The sequence below is a fragment of the Dromaius novaehollandiae genome, chromosome 7, assembly GCF_036370855.1.
Source record: "Dromaius novaehollandiae isolate bDroNov1 chromosome 7, bDroNov1.hap1, whole genome shotgun sequence".
Lineage (NCBI taxonomy): Eukaryota > Metazoa > Chordata > Aves > Casuariiformes > Dromaiidae > Dromaius > Dromaius novaehollandiae.
This window is the reverse complement of record NC_088104.1, coordinates 9,018,992-9,040,587: the sequence shown is the minus strand read 5'-3', so window position 1 is coordinate 9,040,587 and position 21,596 is coordinate 9,018,992. Positions and strand designations below refer to the sequence as shown.

The 21,596-nt window shown below is 38.6% G+C and overlaps 1 protein-coding gene across 7 annotated transcripts in view; it reads right to left on the bottom strand.

Moving 5' to 3' along the window:
• The window catches only part of NCKAP5 (NCK associated protein 5), a 254,060-nt gene that overhangs the window by 64,144 nt on the left and 168,320 nt on the right, over positions 1–21,596 (bottom strand). For 6 of the 7 annotated variants that reach the window (XM_064514629.1, XM_064514631.1, XM_064514632.1 and 3 more), the window contains 2 exons: positions 3,300–3,404; positions 116–307 (listed from right to left, as the gene is read on the bottom strand). In XM_064514629.1, coding sequence (XP_064370699.1) covers positions 116–307; positions 3,300–3,404 — 297 coding nt within the window. The remainder of the gene's footprint in view (positions 1–115; positions 308–3,299; positions 3,405–21,596) is intronic. The other variant, XM_064514633.1, reaches the window with a different exon arrangement.

The following is a 21,596-nucleotide window of genomic DNA, read 5'->3' as shown; positions in this document are numbered from 1 at the left end:
CTGTTTTAAATATATAGGAGAGAAGAAAAAAATATTTCAAAAACAGTCAGCCATTCAATTAATCTTGCTTCAGATGAACTTAAGCTAATAAACGAAGCAAATTAATTTGATTTACCCTTTTGCTGCATGTTTTCCCATCGTTCCAAGTGTAGGAGGAACCACTGGAATATTCACTGCAAGCACTCGAGAGGGAGAGTTCACTGCTGCTGCAGCTGCTCCGGGGATACAGGCGGCTAGGACCTGTCATATTTAATTGACTCTGGCATTTCAAGACAGGTATACTGGATTTCACATTCTGCTGGCACTCCTAAAACAGGAGAAGAAATACAAATATCTCATGGCTGGAAAACGATCATTTTTCTTCCCCCTGATTAAGCAGGACAAAACCCAGCAAATAAGTTACCTGCACTTTCATATTATGCCATTAGCATCTGGGGAAATTAATACAGAGAACTAAAGTAAAAATTGCTACATTTTTCATCTATTGGGGACAAAATCCGCAATCTTCCATGTTTCTTTCTTTATTCTTGAACCAGTATTCTGCTTTTGCTAAAGATTATTTTGAGTCTATTTGAATTATGCTTTGTACGTAAGCAGCGTGCTTCAGTAAGATACAGAAAACAAAGTTATAAGAGTACAAGTACATCTTGACAACTGCATTATAGCCCTGCAATGTAACAGATGAGGCTCTACACACTGGGCAAGGTAAATTAATTTAGTGTCCCAACCAGAATGTCCACTGAGAATGGAATCTCTCCGTTACAGTCTAATTTTGGTTTCCTATCTAGTTCAAAGCTTTGTCTAAGAAACTCTCTGACGTAGGACAATCCATCTTGGTGTCACTCCCCGACAGCTGAAGCCTCTTGCTTATGCAATTTATTGACACTTTATGGCTGCCTTTAGTACTTGTGTAGTTATCGCCCCTCTCCAAATGCAATTTCAGCTGACTGTGACTAAGTGCCAGCTTTGAGGAAGAGAGTAATGAAGAGCAGATAGCACTTTAGGTAAAATATTAAACCTCTGTAGGAGTATCTAGGACGCCTTTAATTTGTTTTCAAACTGATACTCTTGTGCCTAACAATGCTAGAGCTTTCTTAATGTTAAGTGCCTGCGCTCTTCTGTTGTTATGCTCTTCTCTGGTTTCCTTACAGAATCAGACATCTTTTTAATTACCAGGAATGCCAGACAGAGCGACATGCCTGCATTTTTATAAAACTTTGCTTTGAATTTCATTAAGGCAGAAAATAATCTTGCAGCCCCCAAGAATATTTATTGGGTTTTTTTTGTATGTATGTATTACAGCCTAAATTAGTTTTGCTTAGATGAAAATTTTACTTTTATATTCAGGAAGACACAAAGAAATCTAGAGTTATAGAATCCACAAAACAATTACCAAAACTGTATATACAGTAGACACACAGCCTCTTCATGCAAATCTTGGGAAAACATACTTAGTTTGTAGGCACTTCTCATACACGAATGTGTTTGCTGGACTTTTGCTATCTTCTTTCATTTTCCTCCCATTTATTAGCACTAGGGCTGAACCTGTTCTCAGTTAAATGGCAGGGAGCAGAATTTTTCCTGCTGAGGAGTTCATCAGTACAGCTGTTCATTGCTCAGCTGACATAATAATGTTCTGGTTTTGACAAACGTAACTACAGGGCACATCATTTTTCTCTGTCACAGGCAAAGCCTCTGAATGGGAACATCATTTAGAGGGAGCAAGAGCAAGTTTCACCTCTGGGAGTTATTGGTACATGTTCTCCCAAGAAGTCAAACCCAGGCGGGAGCAACAGCCATTAAATCCTCCAGATCTGCGAGCAATACTGGTTCCTGCATCAGAGGCAAGATGATGCCTCTGTTTTCGCCTCAGAGATGGACTTTGTTGCTTTGTTGATACAAATCACTACTGCTGGCATCCTGGCTCCTACGGGAGACCTTACACTAGGCTACGTCCCAGGCATCAGTGTTTAAGGGAAGGATGCCTGTAAAATCCTTTCCTGTAAGAATCTCCAGCACGAGAAAAGAGGAGATCACAGCGTGCTCTAAAGCCCTGCCTCCCCTTCCTACCACCTTCAGCTAGTCCGCGGGCCTTTCCGTCCCCTCACTCGCATCCCCTTCCTTTGCACCAAAAAGAAAGAGAAAGGCATTTGCTCCCAGAGTTTCAGCAGTGGGGAAAAAACAGACAGTTATCTAGGGAAAGCAAAAGAGCAGGATATTACAGTAATCATTTTTATTGTTTTAGCAGATGAGAAACCTGTAAAAGAAAAATTCATGTAATTAGAGACTCTGAAGTAGGATATCTACCCAATTTCTAGATTGCATTAATATAATTAGAAAGGGCCTGGAATTTTCTCCTGCAATTTGCCTTTATTCTCTGAGAAAGAACTTTAAATAGTATGTTTATGAGGCATCAATTAAATATATTTAACTTGCATATGGGTTAATTAACTGACATTATGGAATTTGCATTTTTTGTGATCATGAATTTTAAATCATCATCTTTAATGAAATCAGCATACAAAAGCTTGACTGCAATATTGCAATTTAAACACATAATTGTTACTAAAATGACAGAGAATTGAAAGAATCAAACAATTATAGAGACAAAACTATATACTCAGAAAAGTCTAACCTGAACGCTAAATTACGTATTATGCAAAGGGTCATTAGCATCTTTGTGAACCTTTGAAACAATGCCTTTTCATCAAAATATGTATTACAAAGCAGATTACATTTCTGTTGACACTACTATACTTCAAGATCAAAGGCACAGACAGGTTCAACGTTATTCACTTCCCTCTCTCTTTATGTGACTTTTGTTTTTTAAACTACTTTTCTCTTTGACAATGAAACATGAAAGCCACACTGGCTAAAGTTTTGCCAAATAAGCACAAAGCAAACGTCATCTGAAAAAAAAATGCAGAGCCCATGAATTTTTAAAAGTTCATACATAATATATCATAAAAGTAGGATGAATAATACGGTGCATGGGCTTTAATAAAAAGCTCCTTGACCATTTCTCAGAGATTCTGAGATGTAATCAATACCCAAAAAGGTATCTTGGGGACATTGCTAAGATTTATGCTTTTTTGCACAGACTGACACTATCTGCTTACTATATCAACTGAGGACACAATATTGAATTTCAGGGAACAGAAGGAAGAAGAAGTATTGTTATCTGCCTCAACTGTGTTTGGATTCAAAGATCAGCTTTATGGCTCACCCATGACATCACACTTCAGCGGAAAAAAGCAAAGGGTCCCGGCGAGGGAGACAAGGACAGCACAAAAACTCACATGAATCTGAGCATCAGCAGTTCGAGATTGCACCAAGCTTCTGTTTCTCTCTACTTCTGAAAGCAAATCCCCAGATGAGAGATCTAAGATGCGTGAATGGAGTTTCTGGGGGGTAGAAGGGAATGACCAAAGCATAAACGTTTGTCAGATATGCAACAGATCAGCATTTTTAAAACTCCAAACTCTGCGGTTAAATTTCAAGGGAAATGAAGACCCTGGGGTAAAAGAGGATTTGTTCTAATTTGAAAGGTTGCTTTCACGCTTACTTTGTCCAGGACTTCCTCTAGGAAGAACAGATGATTCTTCAGCTAAAACAAACTACTTTTTCTCCCAGCCATTGTTTTGCAACTTATCACTATTCCACATGTAGCAATGACAAATGAACATGAATCCCACCATTATCCCTAGTGTTTGACAGGTTCCAGGAAAAAAAGCAAAAAAATGAACTACAAAATTAACATTTATAAATCAGTCAAGATGTTAATGTTGTTTTATTTAGGCAATGTTACATCTTGAGTGAATGATTGTAAAAGTGACCCTATTTTTAAACAGAATTGATCTGGTGAAGGCCTCCCTTGCACACATTTTAACTCAAAGTCATTAATGTCATCTGTTAGGAACAATTAATGTGAATAGAAAATAATTGCATCAGGGAACTAGGGACTCAGAGGATTTTGCGTATTAATATTCACACGTTGTTCGATTACATACACAGTACTTTATTTCACTTTTGCTTGGGAGGATGGCTAAACTGGTGCCATTTCCCTCATATTCACCTGTACGCTAATTACCAAGGCTTTCAGTGTGCATTAAGCCTGAGTTGCTTTAATTGCAGTTTCAATGAAATCCATGATTTATGTAAACACCTTGGCTGATGACTTCAAAAGAAGAAATATCCGCCGACTTGTCAGTCATGGGACCAACATATCATGTTACAGACGTTACAGATCTGACTCATAGCCCACTGAAATCAGGGAAAAAGGACCTCAAAAAGGAAAACAGGACATCTATCCTAGGCAATTTAGTAATGTTTTTGTAACCACTAATTCTTAATTTGGGAGTGATTTCTCAAGAGTTGCATATTCATCTAGGTTTCATACAGTGACTCTTTAGCAGGTATGATCCTGTTGCAGGCAGATTATGGGAAATAGCTTCAATGATCAATGTTTGGTATAATCACATTTTGTCCAGAATATTATTGAATAGATTAAAGTGCTATGAGCACTCAGTATCCAATGCGCTTTTCATTAGACATATTAACTGCATCCAGGGTATGTGTTTTTTGACGTCGGTGATGTCTATCCCCTAGCTATTCAGTGTGCACCCTTTAGGATGTAACTATTAGAGCTGCTGTCAGGTGTTTGCTCAAGATTTGCTCTGGGTGAAAAGCCTTCCCAAGCTCACAGGTTTACTGACTTAGTACATGTGTTATTCTTGACAATAATCCCAACTGTATAGTTGAACCACCAGAAAATTCCATTTTTTTCAGAAACGGGAGCCACTGATGTTATGAACAGGTGTTGTACTTGCCCTTTGCAGAGGAATTACTTTCCCCAGTGAAACCAATCACCCGATTTCTGCTTTCACAAATGTTTTAGTGCAAATTCCTATGGCTGGATCCATGCATTAGAGCTGGTGACTGGGGACATCTGAGGTGGATGAATACTTGAGCATCTATTTTCTCCAAAGAAGTATCCTAGAAATAGTGCTATAGGAGCTTTGCATTTGTAAAACTTTCTTCACATTTTCCCACGCAAAGCATTTTAAATATTTCATTACTTAACCGGCAACATACATGCGTCTCAACAAGGAGAAAAAAATATGTATCTATCTCCATATAATGCCATCCAGCAGAGCTCAGTGTGCTGCTGTTATTGTCCAGATCAGACCTAAGACCAGAGACCAGCCCGCTTAGATCTAACGCTTTAGAAACAGCACTAAATAGAAACAATTCTCCAAGAAAATTCACCAGTGATCAAACATCCCTCAGCACAGCACACGGTAAAACCCCCTGAGGACGGGGCTCCTTCCACAACAGCTCGGTGAAGGGAAGGGAAAGGCTGTGCTACCCACAGGTCATGCGACGCTCCAAGGATCTCACCTAGCATTAGACTCTATGACTCTAAAAAACTATAATAATAAAGGTGAATCGGCAGGCTAAAATAATTAACACAGAAGGAAAGTGCCTTCCCAAGATGTATAATGTGATTATATTTCTGTATCAAACCAAAGCTCCTCACGCTGGAGATACTCCCCCCACACATGCAAATAAACCGGAACGGACACACGGCCAGCGCAATGCCTCGCATTAACAAACCACCTAACCAAGTCTGAGGTAGATCGTTAATTAAACATAGTCACACAGCACTGAAGCAAGTCATCCAATTACAAAAGAAAAATGATAAGAAAATTGTTTCTCTTTATTTTTTCTTCCTTCTCCATTTGCTAGTTCAAAAATAGGGAAAAATGCACTATTTCTTAAAAATTTCAGTAAGGATCCATTTAAAATGAAGTAACAGATTGTGCTAACTATGTATCTTGGTTTCTTCTCAGAGAAGCAAAATGTGCTGCGTGCTTTACACACCATGGCTATTTTCAGATGACACAGTCTAGATCACGGAGTTCCCGCTGCCTTGCAAATAATACAATATTAAAATCGCTGCCGACGCTACGTTCCAGGGCAACAAAAGGTAGACCACAACGCAGAACGGCCTTCACAGAACACAGCAGTTTGTATGAATACTTAAATACAAAGCTAGAATACTTAAATACAAAGCTAAAATGTTACAGCTGCAAAGCCAAGTGTTACGTGCTCCAGCCCTCGTGCACTGAGATGGCCGGGACCCCCGGCCACCCGGCTCCTCCGGGGTCTGCGCGAGCACCGCGGCAAAGGCAATTTCCCGGCCTCTGTTACCAGGGCTCTCTCCTGCTTCGTTCAGTTTTAGCAGAGATGGAGCAACATGCTTCAAAGTCAGGATTAACTCCTGTAAGCCCCGTAAAAAACAAAGTAATTGATAATTTAGGTGGAAACCTATTATACCAGGTGCAATAGGAAATACAATTATCTGGCAGGCAGATGACCAATCCATCAACCAGCAAGCTGTTTTTTTCTCCCCCAGCAATCTCTTCCTTGCGGTTTTCTAGGAAGATGAAGGAGGGCTACTACCTCCTGGCATGAGGCAGCGTTAAAGGGAGACTCCCCGAACTCGTGTGCATCTCGACTGTATCCGTACAGAGCATCTATCAGTTCCCATCTCTTCTCTTTTTCTGAACTGTCTAATAGCCTGCAGCGTTGCCAGAGCAGTTTTCAATGAATTATGCCAAACTGTATGCGGCTCTCCAATATTGGATGAGTTAATTGCTATTAAATCAATTGGCTTTGCTTTTCTCACATGAGCCAAAGCCCATCATTCACAGGAAAGAAATTGTGGAGACGTTTTCAGAGAGGACTTTTTCCTCCTCGGTGCTCTGCGCTGGAGCTGTAAATGTTTGCAGTCTTCACACCCCACATTTTTAATAATTTTCTGCCCAAAGCAGACTCCTCTTAAAGGCACAGGCAGCAACACCACCGTTCCCACTCTGTCCGCAACGTACTAAATTCAGTAACTCTACCAAAAACATGCAAAAACATGTGTAACCCAAGAAGAGTGCTAATATGGTGGTCTCTTTATAGGTGTGACAGAGGCTCATAAAAGGAGAGGACTGTTTCTAGGTGATTTGGTTTATGGTCTCCCCTGTCTCACTATTCCTCCTTCCCTTGTTCATCTTTAACTTACATCCATCAGACGCAGAGCACAGCTATGGAATAATGACTTCTAGGACGAGCTTTAGTTTCAAGGGTCTTAACACTCTGCCACATTGCCTTTATACCAGAGAAGACAGCAGAACCGAGAAAACCTTATGATTAGGTATGCATTTTACCTAATATTAGTTCATGCCAAAATATCATCTGCTACAAAAGTGAATCCTGCTTTTTATTTCAGCCCTTAGATACACTGGAGAGGGATGTTCAGATGCAGAAGAGAAGACATCTTTCACCTATTCTATTAGATATTAACTTAATTCAGATCGCTCGCTAATCAAAGTATTAAGTGCGAACTTTTCATACACCAAATCCTCTGAAATAAAGGGGCAAGTTAAGTATAAGGAAAAACTAGAAATAATGATAAAATGGAGTTCAACCTGAGAATGTGCAAACAGATTTCATACTTAGACAAATAAGTTTGTAATACATATGCATTTGGCATATGGCAAATCTGCTTTCTAAAGAGAGCAAAACAAGCGGTTGTCAATATAAAATAGATAAATATGAAACAAAAGTGTAGTGAAATAAAGGAAATGTACTTGAAATTGTATACCATGCATATACAGCAATGCCTGGTGTTTTATTATGTATAATTGATGCCATGAAAATATAATACTTATTTCAGCTCTTGGAAATTATATTCAGATCAGAATCATGTCCTGCTTTCCTACTATTCACTTCAGACAAAGAGAACTTCATGGCCATCACAATATACTATTTAACTTTGTAGTAAAAACAAAGAAAATTATTTTTTCCATTTTCACAGTTTATAACGGCAATAGCAATTCGCATACTGAGCACTTTCCACCAGTTAACTAGCTTAGTTAGGAATTTTCCTTCATCTTTCCAGCAGTTAATTGAATGTGAAGAAAGACAGTTTCCCAGTAGAGTTATTGTGCATGGCATATGCCACCTCAAATTCATTTTTATATCTATACCCTTTAGGGCAATTTCAAGGGTATTTCATGGTGGAAATTCCTGTGTTCTTTTCCTCCTAATTCTCTAATAATCCACTTTGCAACCATTATTTATTCTATCAATGTAAAGTTACCGCAGACTTTTGCTACCACTTTTCAGGGCTGCCTTTAAGGGTAAGGTGCCCTATGCACAGTAATACAACGCTCATGTTTTCACATGTTCCTGACCAGAAGGAGAAAGTTAAATACTGTGATTTTTTGCACCGGTTCTGGAAGTAAAATGTGGCCTTCTATTATAGGCTACACAGAAATGTCCATATAGGTGTATGTCTCTAGATTCTCACTAGTGTGTGAAAAAAGAGAGCAAGCATTAGATGATGAAGGAAAAACAGAGCTGTTATTCCTAGAAATGGAAAAAATAGTTCAGCGTTTTCAAGGGAAGAAACTCTAGGATCAGATATGAATTTTTCTCGCTCCACGTTCCACACTTTTGGATTTAAGTCTTTTGCTTATAAATTTGTTACATGTTTACTGTAAAGCAAACAGCTTTGCCTACATAAGGGTATTTTGCAACCAATATTCAGACTCATATTTTCCCTTGTACATACAGCAAAAGGGACCAGTCAATCTGCACGTGCGAAGTTCCTTAAGCACCAACGTTTTGCATCAGCGAGCAGCCAAGGGAAAAGGAAAGGGCAAGGTATAAGTGGAGCATGGGAGCAACCAGAGGGTCACCACAGCCCCGTTGTGGCCCTGGTCCCGGCTGCAGGGCATTCCCTAGAGACAGGGGACAAATCTTTCGGTCACACGGGATGTCTGGGAGAACGTGCGAGATGCACTCAACTTGTCTGGTAACTCCTTTCTCCTACTGCCAGGCTGAGCTGAAGCACAGAATTAGGGCTAAAATTAAAGTAGGAAACTAACAGCCTTTGACTGTCCAAGTTGCTCCTCCCTTCCCCATGGTAGGGTGGGTGGTCCACAGTGATCCACAGTGATCCACTGAGACAAGCGAACCTCAGCACAACCCCCACAGGGGCATGACCAAGCAGCTGGACACTCATTTATTGGTCTTACCAACAGCTGTGGGAAACAGCAAACAGAATCACAAGCTTACAATATTGCTCAGTGTTAACAGCAGGAAGAGTTATACGTAAAATGAATATTAAAGGATTAAGTGTAAAATACATTTTAGTAAGCTAAACCATTTCTTAGTACAAAAAAGGCAGCTTCCAGCTATTCCAGAAATTTTGTCAAGTCAAGTGGATTTGATTTTCCATTAATCTAATAAAAATACTTCCATACCTCCATGTAAGTTCTAATCTTTTTTCCATTTGTTTTTGATGTTTTTCCCTCCTGTTGGGGTGAAGTTGCTAAAAAACTAGAAGTCTGCTGCTACAGAAGATGCTAGACTTGACATTCAAACATGGCATTAACAGTAGTTTGTCAGTTTTGCTGGCAAATCCTCCAGGCGAGTTTACTGAGACTTAACAGACAACATCCAAGACAAAGTACACGGGTATGATATTACAAACATTGGTATGGAAGATTAGGGCGCTAGAACTACATCAGAAAATCCTGTTAACATGACAAATCCAGCACAAAGAATAAAACAAAGGTTTCGCCCGCATCTGCTTCAGATGCTACAGGCTTGCTACCCTCTGTTATAACCGAGCCAGTTAGAGATAGGCAATAACAGCGAATTAGATTCCAGAGTAATTGAGGAGGTTGAGAACTGATGTCCTAGGGTATAAATTGGGAGGTATTAGTCAGACATTTGATGCATAAACATAAATAACATAATCTCTCTGTATTCTTCAGAGAGTTGACAACATTACCGTAAGCCTAAAATTACTCTTCTTCCAAATCCCCTACTTTTATTAATTTTTATAAACTGCTTTAAATAAAAGTTGCATTGAAAACCTCAAAGTAATCCTCTCTGATCCTAGTTTTCATTTTATAACTCTATCAGTGTTTTCAAGTCTGAGACTCCAAAGTTTTAGTTCTCATTTTAATAGCACTATGGTAGGAGTCTGTAAATATGGCAGTAATAATAAAATGAGCTAATTTATTTTCTTAGGAAAGTACATGTATAGAGTCCCCTGTGGTTTGTAATTACCATAAAGTCAACAGTTTACACCAATGACCTGATAATCAGCTAGTCGGAAAGTAAATAATTAATGAAATAAATGTTTTCAAGGAGCTTGTTCATGGACGACTCCTTGAGTATGGCACAACGGCAGTTTTGTGAAAAAAGTATTGTAGAACAGTCAATCCTCTTACTAAGTATCTATTTGTATTTTTTTCTCATTCATTTAGTACAAAAGGCAATAAATGCTTTTCATAAATACCCTTCTATTGATCCAATATTAATTAATATGTTAATTCCACTTTGCTGAATGAGTGCCAACATCATGTAGGTGCCATGAATTATGCGAACATCAGACAGTTCTGCACATTCTGACACTTTATCTTGTTACATTACTCACACACAAAACCAGTTTTCTTCAACATTTTGGGGTAGTCAGAATCAGTCTAGAAAACAATTTTATACTTCAAAGTTTTGTCGCAAGGAAGAACTATACCATTAATCTTTTATGACATGCCTTACACACAGTATCGATGCTTTAACACTAAAAAGGTAAGCTGTCTTTTATTTTTTGACTGTACCCAAGAAATGCTTTAACATGGAAACACCGATGAAAAGTACTCTACTACTGTTTAAGTCTCATTTATACAATATGTGCTCCCTTATCAATCATTATCTGATTAAATGCTACCCACTAATTTCAGCATACTGCTGAAGTGCTGATACCATGACAGCCAGTGATATTCCTGGCAGCACAATGTAATTTTGGTCTTTGTGTTTTTGATTCCTACAGTTTAAAACTCATTTTCACATTCACTTTCTGACTTTGCCCAAAAATCATCCAAAGGAATTAGGCAGACCTCAATATGCTCTTGTTATTGACATTTATGTTGATCGATGTTGGCTCTTACAGAATTGGAATCTACAGATCAATTCCCTTATTAGATTCTTTCTCAGTGCTGCCATGATCATTTTATCACAGAAGCTGCTGCTATCAAATACTGCTTTATCACTTTATAATGGGATAAGCTGAAGCTTTCCCTTAGCATATACCTGGAAATGAAAACTGTCTGAAATCTAGATATTGCTTTCACAGATTTTCAAAAGTATCCTTATTAGCTGCATATGTCTATTTTAAAAGCTATTTTAAACTTAATCTACCTAACAGTAATAACTTTTGCTCACGTGAAAATTCCAGTTCTCAGGGTGGTAAAAAAAAAAAAAAAAAAAAAAAAAAAAAAAAAAAGTTAAGACTGGAGCCTGGCCTGTATCTATTAAGCATCGTTTTTCCCAATGAGTCTAAGAATGAAAAGATGATGGAAAGAATAATAACATGATCTCAGGAATGATAAGTACTAGTAGGTGCACACACAAACACACACTCACAAAGCACACAGAACAAATAAATACACAAGGTTTGCTGCAGTCTTATATCTCATTTTCAAAATATACATAGCCGTGCTACTTTTGCAACAGTGGGGTTACAGCTCCTGTTAAGAGAGGAGTTCATCACATTAATTTAAATCCCCTATAAAATAAATTAGCTTTTCCATTGCCAGGTTGAACTACAAGGCTATGATTGTTATGTATTGCTACAATCTAGGTCTTAATGGTATTTTAGCCCTGTGGTGGTCAAACAGAAACCATTTCAAACCTTCTAAAGGCTATTAAAACATGTGCAGATGTCTGGAAAATTAATACTATTATCTAACTCTAACCTTTTGCCTGTAGGAGGAAAAGCAGAGACGAGGCTCAGGAAAGATATTTAGATCGATACGTGGCAACAGAAGAGGGTAAGCACTGCTTTGCATGGAAGTTCATTGGCTGTGAACAGGTGATTCAAGTGCGCGAGATTCATCCTCATTTGGTTTTCACTCAAATCATTCATTTACTCAGAAAAATAATTCAAGGAAGATGAGCACCACTTTTACAATCCTTCCTCATTGCTGTTTCTCAAGGTCCAGCAAGCTAGACCCTGGAGAGGTTCATTCATTTAAATGACAAGAGTATGAATTTATCAAGGTTAATGTTGAACAAGCCATATTTTCCTTGCTTCAATGTTATGCATTTGAAAGGTTTCTCCATCCCTTCGCATTTTTTTTTAATACTGTTGAAATGTCAGATGGTCTGAAGAGAGTGGAAAAGTAGTAGGAGGATTTCAAAAAATATCCTTATTGTTAGTTTAAAGGCTTTTAGATACATATTTTCTCTCCAACACTAATGCATTGTTTTTGGCTCTGACAGAATAATTTCAAGTAAGGAGAACCTTTGTAAGGTTTTGTTGAATGCCTGGATACAAGGTACTTTATTCTATCCTTTTTCTTCAAAGCACTCATTTGAGGAATGGTTTAGAAGGAAGAAATGGGCAGATTCCCAGCTCATACGAATTATTGGCTCTACTTCCCCTACTGAAATTAAGAGAATTTCTGCCAGGTTAGGAATTGTTCCACAGATTTCTCAAACTTTTGCTTCTTTTAAGAAATGAAGCTTCCAGAGTTTCACGACGACTGCACATCTCCGTTGTGTGTGTGTGTGTGTGTGTGTGTGTGTGTGTGTGTGTGTGTGTGTGTGTGTGTGTGTGCGCGTGTGTGTGTTGTTCTACGTCGTTCTGCAAAATCTTAAATCTGACCATAGGATTTCCAAACTGCAGTTCAATTTCTGCAACATTTATGTGGATATACAAAAATTACAGGGCATGTGTGCAGGACAGAGTACAACTCCATAGACTTGAAGGTGTGAATAAGCATCTCAAATTCTGGCTTCGGACCTCTGCGCTCCCACTGAACCATTTGGGAGCGGTGAGAAAACATGTGGGGTCTTGTGCCATGGGCACAGCCACGCGAGCCGGGAGGGCCAGGACGGGCACTGCCCCTGCCCTCACCTCTCCGCTGGTGCCCTCCAGGGCCTCACTTGACCTGCCTCTTCTTCATATTGCTGGAGCCAGGAGGAGCCTCAGGCAACAGGAGAGGGGAAATGTCCGTCATCGCTCCTGGGCCACACTCTGCGCTTGCAAGGGAAGGTACGGTGATGTCTAAGCACTGTTGAGGACCCGGACCAGCCTGGTGAGTACCAAGCCCTGGCATGTGATGACATGAAAGTCCCTGCATGCAGCCTTGGGGAAGCCCTGCTCCCTCCGCGGGGCCTGGAGAGCCTACCACCGAGTGCGGTGCCACACCAGTGCCAGCCGCTTCCCGCTTCTGAAAAAGCTCCAGGACCAGCTCCTAAAATGGACAACCCTGCTAGAGAGAGAAGGCATCGATTCAAAGAAGTGGGGAGAGCTGTATTTTTGTTCCTACTGATGAATCGTGCCCCATGCAGGTGCAGGGAGGATGGTTCTCCAGCTCCCTGGCCCGTTCAGCTCCCACATCTCTGACGGGCACCCAGTAGCACGTCTGCCCGGGGCTCCAAGTGGCATGAACATAAGCACCTCCAACCTGGATGGCTGGGAGCCTTCCGGAGCCTTTCAGCAGCTGCCTGCGCTTGGAAGAAGTGGTGCCCTTGTGAACTGATTGGTTTTGCCTTGTAGATAAAAGCAGGTATTATATTAGCAGGTGCTATAGAGGAATTTCAAAAGGGGTCAGCTCCCAGTTCGGCACCACATAAGTAGCCTTCTTTTTAGAAGAGCTCAGCACAATGCCTGAATACATGAGAATCTGCCTCTGTGGGCATAAAAGACCTATAGACCTAAATTAAAGGTTAATTCCATTTGTTATTCCCCCATGAACTGGTAATAGTGCTGAGGCAATTCTCTGCGTCTTGAGAGAGCCCATATGTCAAATTATTGTCAAGTATCTCCTAAGGACCATTTTATGGAATAAATTTAAGTGAGCATTGAAAATATAATGCTAATCTCTGATTCACATTCACACTTACAGTGTCCATAACCTACAGTAATCGTGCTTACACACATAGGCATCTACCCTACAGGAAGAGGCACACAATACTTATCTAGAGAAAAAATTGGGATATGAGTAAAAGTAAACTTTTAAAAAAATAGATGGAATATTTCAGCTTTTAAAATACGACTGAATATAAAAATTAAAAAAAATCAAAACACTATAAAAGGAAGCAGTTCGTGTCGGAAGCTGTATACCAGGAAGATGAACTGAAGAGGGGGCATCTGTTGGAGAGTGTTGAATCACTGATATCAATTCAAGGTGCCATTACATTGACACGCTGGTTTCCATACTTCTATTGCATTAAGCTGGAGTTTAATTCATAATGTTCACGATGCCCTTGTAACACAAACAGGACACAGAGAAATCACTGCTCCTCCCTGCACCCAGACATTGGGAAGTGACTACTGAAACACAGCTTCCTCACATCCAGAGGCAGAAAGGAGCCCGAATGCCATCTAAAAATGCGAAAAATACAGTAAGACTCATGTCTGTCAATATCACATTCAAAAAGATTTAATGACAGGTAACTTTCTGACAGGTAAAAGATTAATGAGGGTAACTTTTCCCTTTAGCTTGTCCTCATCAACAGAGAAACCCAAATGGTAATTTAAGAGTTAAGGCATTAATGGACTCTTTAGTTTCACTGAGTATCCACACTCTGATTTTATCTTGCAATACAGTATTTCACATTCTCAGCGGAGCCAACAGAGATTTAGTCAATAGTGTCAGAGCCTTTGGATGAGGATCTGAATCTCACCAGTATCCAAACCATCAGTAAAGAAGATAGGTCATTTGGGAAACAAAGGAGAGTATTAGTAAAATTCAATACTAAAAGATGGGATTGGTTCACTAGGTGTTTTATGATTTGTTATGAGCAACATTTCACTCTAATTACCACCCCTCTCTTCTATGTGCAGTATACGTAATAGTATACAAAACATACAGAGTATATGCCAGTATATGCCAAAAAAAAGATTTTTTTCGTAACAGATGGCAACAGAAAATCTGAGTAATCTTATGTGCTAAAAACCACTTAGCATAATGTTAGATGGATTCATCTAAGGGAATGTATAAGAGATTAATTTAAAATTACTAGCAAATTACACTGACTTGATAAAATCTGAATAGCTTAAATGTCATCAAGTAGAGTACTTACTGGTACTACACCTACTTTTAAGTAAAAGAGCCCCAGTCCCACATTGCTTCAGATGCTAAAATTCTGCCACTATACTTAAATAAAGAGTAAAAAAGGCAGTTATAAAATAAGTAAAATATAGATGAAGATTTACATGTACTGAATGTAATAACAATACAGATTAAATTAATCTTATACTTATTTATTCGATATACACACTCTTTGAGTTGTTATCCTTCATTTAAATTTCAAAGTTTTTTAAGATAACCAAAAAGAACTACATATTTAGCTCCATTAGTGCAATAAGACAAAAATGACACACCTGTAATAATAATGATTATATTCCTACACTGCTTTAGAATTTCAACAGATTTTCACTTTGCCGCAATGAAGAGAAGCCCTCTAAATCTTTGAATCATCTAATTTTATGCATTCTTTTGGTATTTCATTTGGGAGTTATGGAGTGTGAAATATGCACCATGATGAGAAAACAATTATCCAGCACACCTGTTGTTTATGCATACTGTATTTAAGAAGGACCTGCACTGGCTACTATTTTATTCCACTGCATAATTTGAAATGGGGAGGTTTTAAAAGTTGACCTGATGACACAAAATTGCACTTTTAAATGTAACACACGGCTGGTCCTCCATAACCTATGATAACACTAGAACAAATCCATGCTAACATTTTCTATCAGAATTTCAGGGAGAAAGATTTTTCCATCTAAAAAAGGAAAAACAGAATGATGCTTGCCTTTAATATGCCAGATAAATAACAAAAATAAATTATAAACTGCATCAAACCCAGAAATGCATCAGCTACAAATGGACAAAAAAAAAGGCATCGGAGTTGCTCCTACAAAAACACAAAACCACGAACAACTCATAGGCTTTTCACAAAGTTCACAATCTGGAATAAAGGCTGTCTCTAACCAACCTCTACGCTTACGCTTTGACCATTTACACAGGGATTTACGTGACGAGTTGCTAACACATCTTGCTAATACATTTAGCAAACAGAGCAGGCTGCAATAGCCCCCAGTAGTTTATTCTCTTTAACTCCAGCATGGTTATAGGTAAAATATAACTGCATGAAATAGAGAGAAGTGTATCTTTTTAATGCTTATTAGAAGTTCAAAGCATAGGGCAACTTTGAAATGGAATATAATGGTATTTCCTTGCCTATTTTCTTAGATTTCTTTCCATATTGAATGCATGCAATGATAGCAAAAAAACACGAAAACCATTGTTCTGCTTAATGACTCTGCCCACATACTTGCCCAGGGTTTCAAACGCCGTATCGGATTCCTGCCACCATGCGTATCACCAGCGATAATAAAATTCCATGCATAAAATAAAAAGAAATCTACAGTTCACTCAGTGTCAGCTGCATGTTTTCTTTGTCTAAACTAATACAAAAGGCAGTAAAATCTTACTTTTGTTGCTCAGGCTTGTCACATCAGTCCAGCCCCACGCTGAAAGACTGTCGTCACTCTTGAGAACAATGCCTACATATTTCTTTCAGAACTTGCAAACTATTGCTTTCCTCAACAAAATCATTCCTAAATATTTCACCACAGATCATGTATGTCTTTCCTAAAGATTATTTACTCATTTGATTTACTATTGTTGGTATTTCTCTAGCAATTTATTATCATTAGATGGAAAGAGCTCAGCTTTAGACTTGGTATCTGAAAAATGTATCTTCAAAATTGCATCACAAACTGTCAGGTTGCGTAGATACAGAAAAGCCTGTTAGTGCTTTTATTTGGAATCTTTCAAAGCTAGTTTCAGTATATGGACATAAGAAATTCTGGCTTTTGGGGGTAATTTTCTCCTAAAAACAGTATTCTCATCAGAACTACATGCCTGGCAAGCTCTAGTTAATGTTTGTCATTTGTTTTGGGGCAAATTGGTAAGAATTTAGGTGTTGACATAAGAGACAGCAGACTGACATGAAGGGAGATCACCAAAACACAAATTACAGATGGAGCAAACCTACTGCGTCAGTTGGTTCCCTCATAACAAAATACCATTCTCCACTGAACATTAACTGTCCTTTATTTGCTTTAGTTTGAAATGCTGTGAGGGACAGTGCCCTAACTCGGCTTTCACAGAATATGCCCTGGTCTATGCGAAAAACTTGGGATGTTCCTTTATGAGCCTGAATTAGATTTAGAGGCAGCAAAGCATTTCAGCAAATGTTTTATTTTAAGAATGAGACTTTTATAGTTTCCCCAGTCAGAAAAGAAAATGTCAGGACTCTCCTGTATATTACAGACCGGTGTTCTTACGTGACAAGAAACGCCTCCTCAGCTATTTCATTCAAGGGATCTCACAAAGCTTCTTGGAGGACTATATACCAGGGCCATCATTCATGCACGGACGAGCATCAGTCCTTGTGGCCAGTGACGGCCCCTAGAGAGCCACTGCTTGGGGTGACATTCAGTGAGTCTCGGTGCTGTCAGGAAATCTACTTATCACCGAGGCTCCTTCCAAAGCTGGCTGGATAGCAGATATCTGGCCTAATTATTTCAGGTATTCTGCTGCTGCTGTCCTTTAGCTGCATTCAAAACTAGAGGTGATGCAGCTTAACTTAGGGAGGTTTGACGGGGTTGCTTCTGAGTGGGATATTTCCTTTCCCTCTCTCATCACTAAGTTTGGTCACCATTCACCTAACCAGGAGGCTCTCATGCATACTTCATATGATTCTTGTGCAATGCTTCTTCAGCATAGATTTGGGGATCTAAATTGGGCAAGTAAGAAGTATGGTTTTTAATGTATTATTCCATGTTGATGATTTAAGCCGAGATAAAATATAAAGATTCAAAGCTTTGTATTTCTGTCTTCTCAGACATTGTTAGTGAGTAGAGGCATGACAGAAATAGAAAGTAGGCACAGACAGGATTACTGAGATAATGCAAGGCTGGAAATAATGATATCAGCACTTTGAATGAAGAAATGTTCCCTTAATTTGCTCTGAAAGTCTGAAAAAAAAAGTTTGAGTGTTCCTTACTAGATTGCTATCTTGAATCCTGATACACAGGAGCACTCGTATCATCTGTACCTTGCGACGAGACTGCGTTCTCTTTCTTGGGACAGGATCTTCATGTCAGTAATCCCACACCTTTGCTACCCTTGACCTGACAAAGCACTCAAGTAGGCTGCCGGTCACATTCATCTGAGAGCTGCAACCGGGGCAAAACCCACCATCTCACTTACTAGTAGCTGCTCTATTAGCAAGAAAACTCTTGGATGAAATTTAAGCACTAGTTTAAACAATACATGTGCAGTTTGCGTTACACTTCAGTGATTATCTTAGTAAGTGAATAAAGTGAAAATAAGCATATCCTGATGGATACAAAAGAACAAATGTGAAATAAGAAAATAAGCAGGCCAGCTGCAGGAGTTTCAAAACTTCAGGCACAGTTTGCTGACCTTGGTCTCAGACTGCCCTCAGAGAGCAGGAGGAGCAGGCAGGACGGGGTAGCCGGCATCCTGTCAGGCGGGAATAATCCTGCTACTCAGCGTATAAAGACCCCGTTATTTAAATACACACTTCAATGCCAATAAACTGTTTTCTAACAATACCTGATGATCTTTAGCTTCCGTTTCAAACCCTCAAATGTTTTTTTTCTGAAATACTTAAATACTCTGTATATCTAATTGTTATAAAGCAATGCAACTTCACTTTCACCCTTCGGCATTCAGACACCATCGTGTCTAACGACGTCTGAATGGGAGGTCAGCCTCTGAGGCCAGACTTTCCATCTCCTGCTGTCAGGTGCGAGGGCAATTAATTGCCCTCTTTTTCTTCCCATATATTATAATGTCATTGGTGCAATTTGCCCCTTCCTGCTAAGTTGTACAACTGTTTCCATCTAAGTATGTGCACTTACTCTCTAACTCATATGTCAGGGCATAGTTGTCAGGTTATTACAAGGGCTAATGCCAATGCAGTTATGACAAAGTAGTTATTATTTAAATTAACCTTCTGAGAATTTAGTGGAGTGTGCTGTAGCATTCTAGACAAAATTTTAGACATGATATTAAACAGTGTGGATGGTCCGTGAGTAATGAATGAAACTAATCTAGCTAGAGAAACACAAGGAGAAAATAGATGCTTTAAGAGTCCTACCTGCTTTGTTCCAGAGTTGGTAAAGTGGCATTTTTACGATGGAAATGAAATGGCAAGGAAAATATAGTTTGGGATCAGAGATGTTGTAAATCTTATGATTAGTAATATTATTTTATGCTTTCCCAACTATGAAAATGGTATTACTTATTTAATCAAATAAATCAACTCAATAAATGTTGCTACTTGCCACTTTTTAACACCTTTCTTTGAAGGTTCCCTGCATGCCTTATAAGCATCTGTGACAGCAATCTCTTGGGTGAAAAGTGAAACCAAGACTTCATCCATGGGAAGAATTCAGCTAACATTTATGTGAACAGAGAGACATAATATAAAGAAATGATCACAACACTCTATGCAAGTCATCATTGCTGTAAAAGCAGAACATGTAATTTCAGAGCCAGGTTCAAAGCCATTAGTTATATTTCCAGCTGTAAATAGAAAAAGAGGGCTAACTAGAACAAAAAGATCTGGGAAAAGATCTACGTCTCAAGAGCAAGCAGTCTAAGTCCAACAAAGTCAAATAGGTTTGTGAGAAACCACAGCTAAAAAGTGGAAAAAATCTGTAATTTGGTGATTTTAGTAGTTAAAAGCTTCTATTAACACTGCTTCATTTAGAACTAAATAAGGCAGAACATACAGTGATATTGATGTTTACTTTTAAACATATTTCATAGATGCTATATATGGCCATGGGCAAAGGAGTAGTTATAAGTTTCACCTGAGGCAGCTTCTTTTTCCTGCCCCTCTGTCCTTTCTTTGGACTTCTCTTGTCCCTTCAGCAACCTTCTGTGTACCACATTCACAAATTTGCCTCTTCACTTCCTCCCAATTTCATTCTCTCCAATCTTAAATCTTAGTCTGTTTGTTATCCCGACTATTTCTCCCATTGCCAGATGAAATACAAGGCAGCTAACTAAAATGGAGATCGTAGTTTTCTTTTCCAAACCTCTCTTGCTATGACAGGCAGCATTTCATCTCTTTTTAGCAGCCACATTAATTGAAGAAAACGAAGGCTGCCAGGGCAGAAGCTACTCTTCAGTGCTAGACCTTAAATAATACCATTGTTCTTCAGCTAGAAAGAAAGACCGCAGAAAGACATGGTAGCTCTGAAAATCATCTACAATGTGAAAGAGGTGATGCAAAAAAGCCTGAGTTATTTCTCGCTCCTCTTTGGCATTTTGCATCCTGAGTTACTTAATCTTTCAGGACAGGAATGAGTTATCCTCTGTGTCACGAGCAGTAAGTACACCAAAATTCCTCATGCCAAAGAACTTACATGGCAATCTACATAATCAAATGCCTCAAGAAAACATGCTTATTTCTTTTAAAATATTATCAGGCCCTACAATTTCATGAATACTTATATTTTTTGTAAATGCATGAAAGTGTAATACTTTATAATAGTTTTACAGTGAAGGATTCCTGAAGCAATCATGAAAACCTTCACGATACGAGTTTTTTTAAATCTGTAGTAATCAATTTCTCTTTTGATCTGTGTGAGAAGCATGAGGAAAAGCAACACAGTGCAATCAGTATTATGTACAGGACATTATTCTGCAGTCAAATTTAAAGCACTCATATAAATCTTTTTATCAATAAAACTGTGAATTACAACTTATTCCAAAGAAGACAACATACAAATAGTGGATACTTTGCTTAAAATCAAATATACAAAGAAATGTAGGGTAATGGTGAGTCACTACTTTGAAAGCACCTATGTCCATTATATGGACACTGTACTAGTATGCTACTAAAATAAATTTTTAAAAGTCTATATTTCTGTTGAGATCTGAGAAGTCAAGAATGTTTTTGGTTTAAAAATAATCTTAGTCTTTATTACAGAAGTTTTCTAATGCCGATCACAGAATAATTTGATGGTGATGTGCAACCAAGTTACAGAAGATGATATACAGAGAAAAGTAACTAACATTGTTTTTTTTAGCTTATACCCGCTTCTGCAGAATTATTCAAAATTTGTAATTGTCCTGAGTGTAAATACTCCTAGGATGAGATCAGCATGTAAATAAAATTGAAATATATAAAAGGTAAATTAGCAGTATTTGTCCTTTCACTTCGAATATGGCCATGAGTTGTTAACTGGAATGTCCTCAACCACATATGTAGTACTCTTCTGTACAGCAACAGTTTTAAACAAATATTTGGCTACTGCTCTAAACCTGGGATTTATGTATTTCCAAAAAGACATAATCCTAACTGTTCATCAATTTTATGCAGGCACACAACATTATTTGCTTAATCTCAGTCCTAAGGAAACACCCTTCTTCAGATTTTGCATCTCAGACTGCAAGATCATT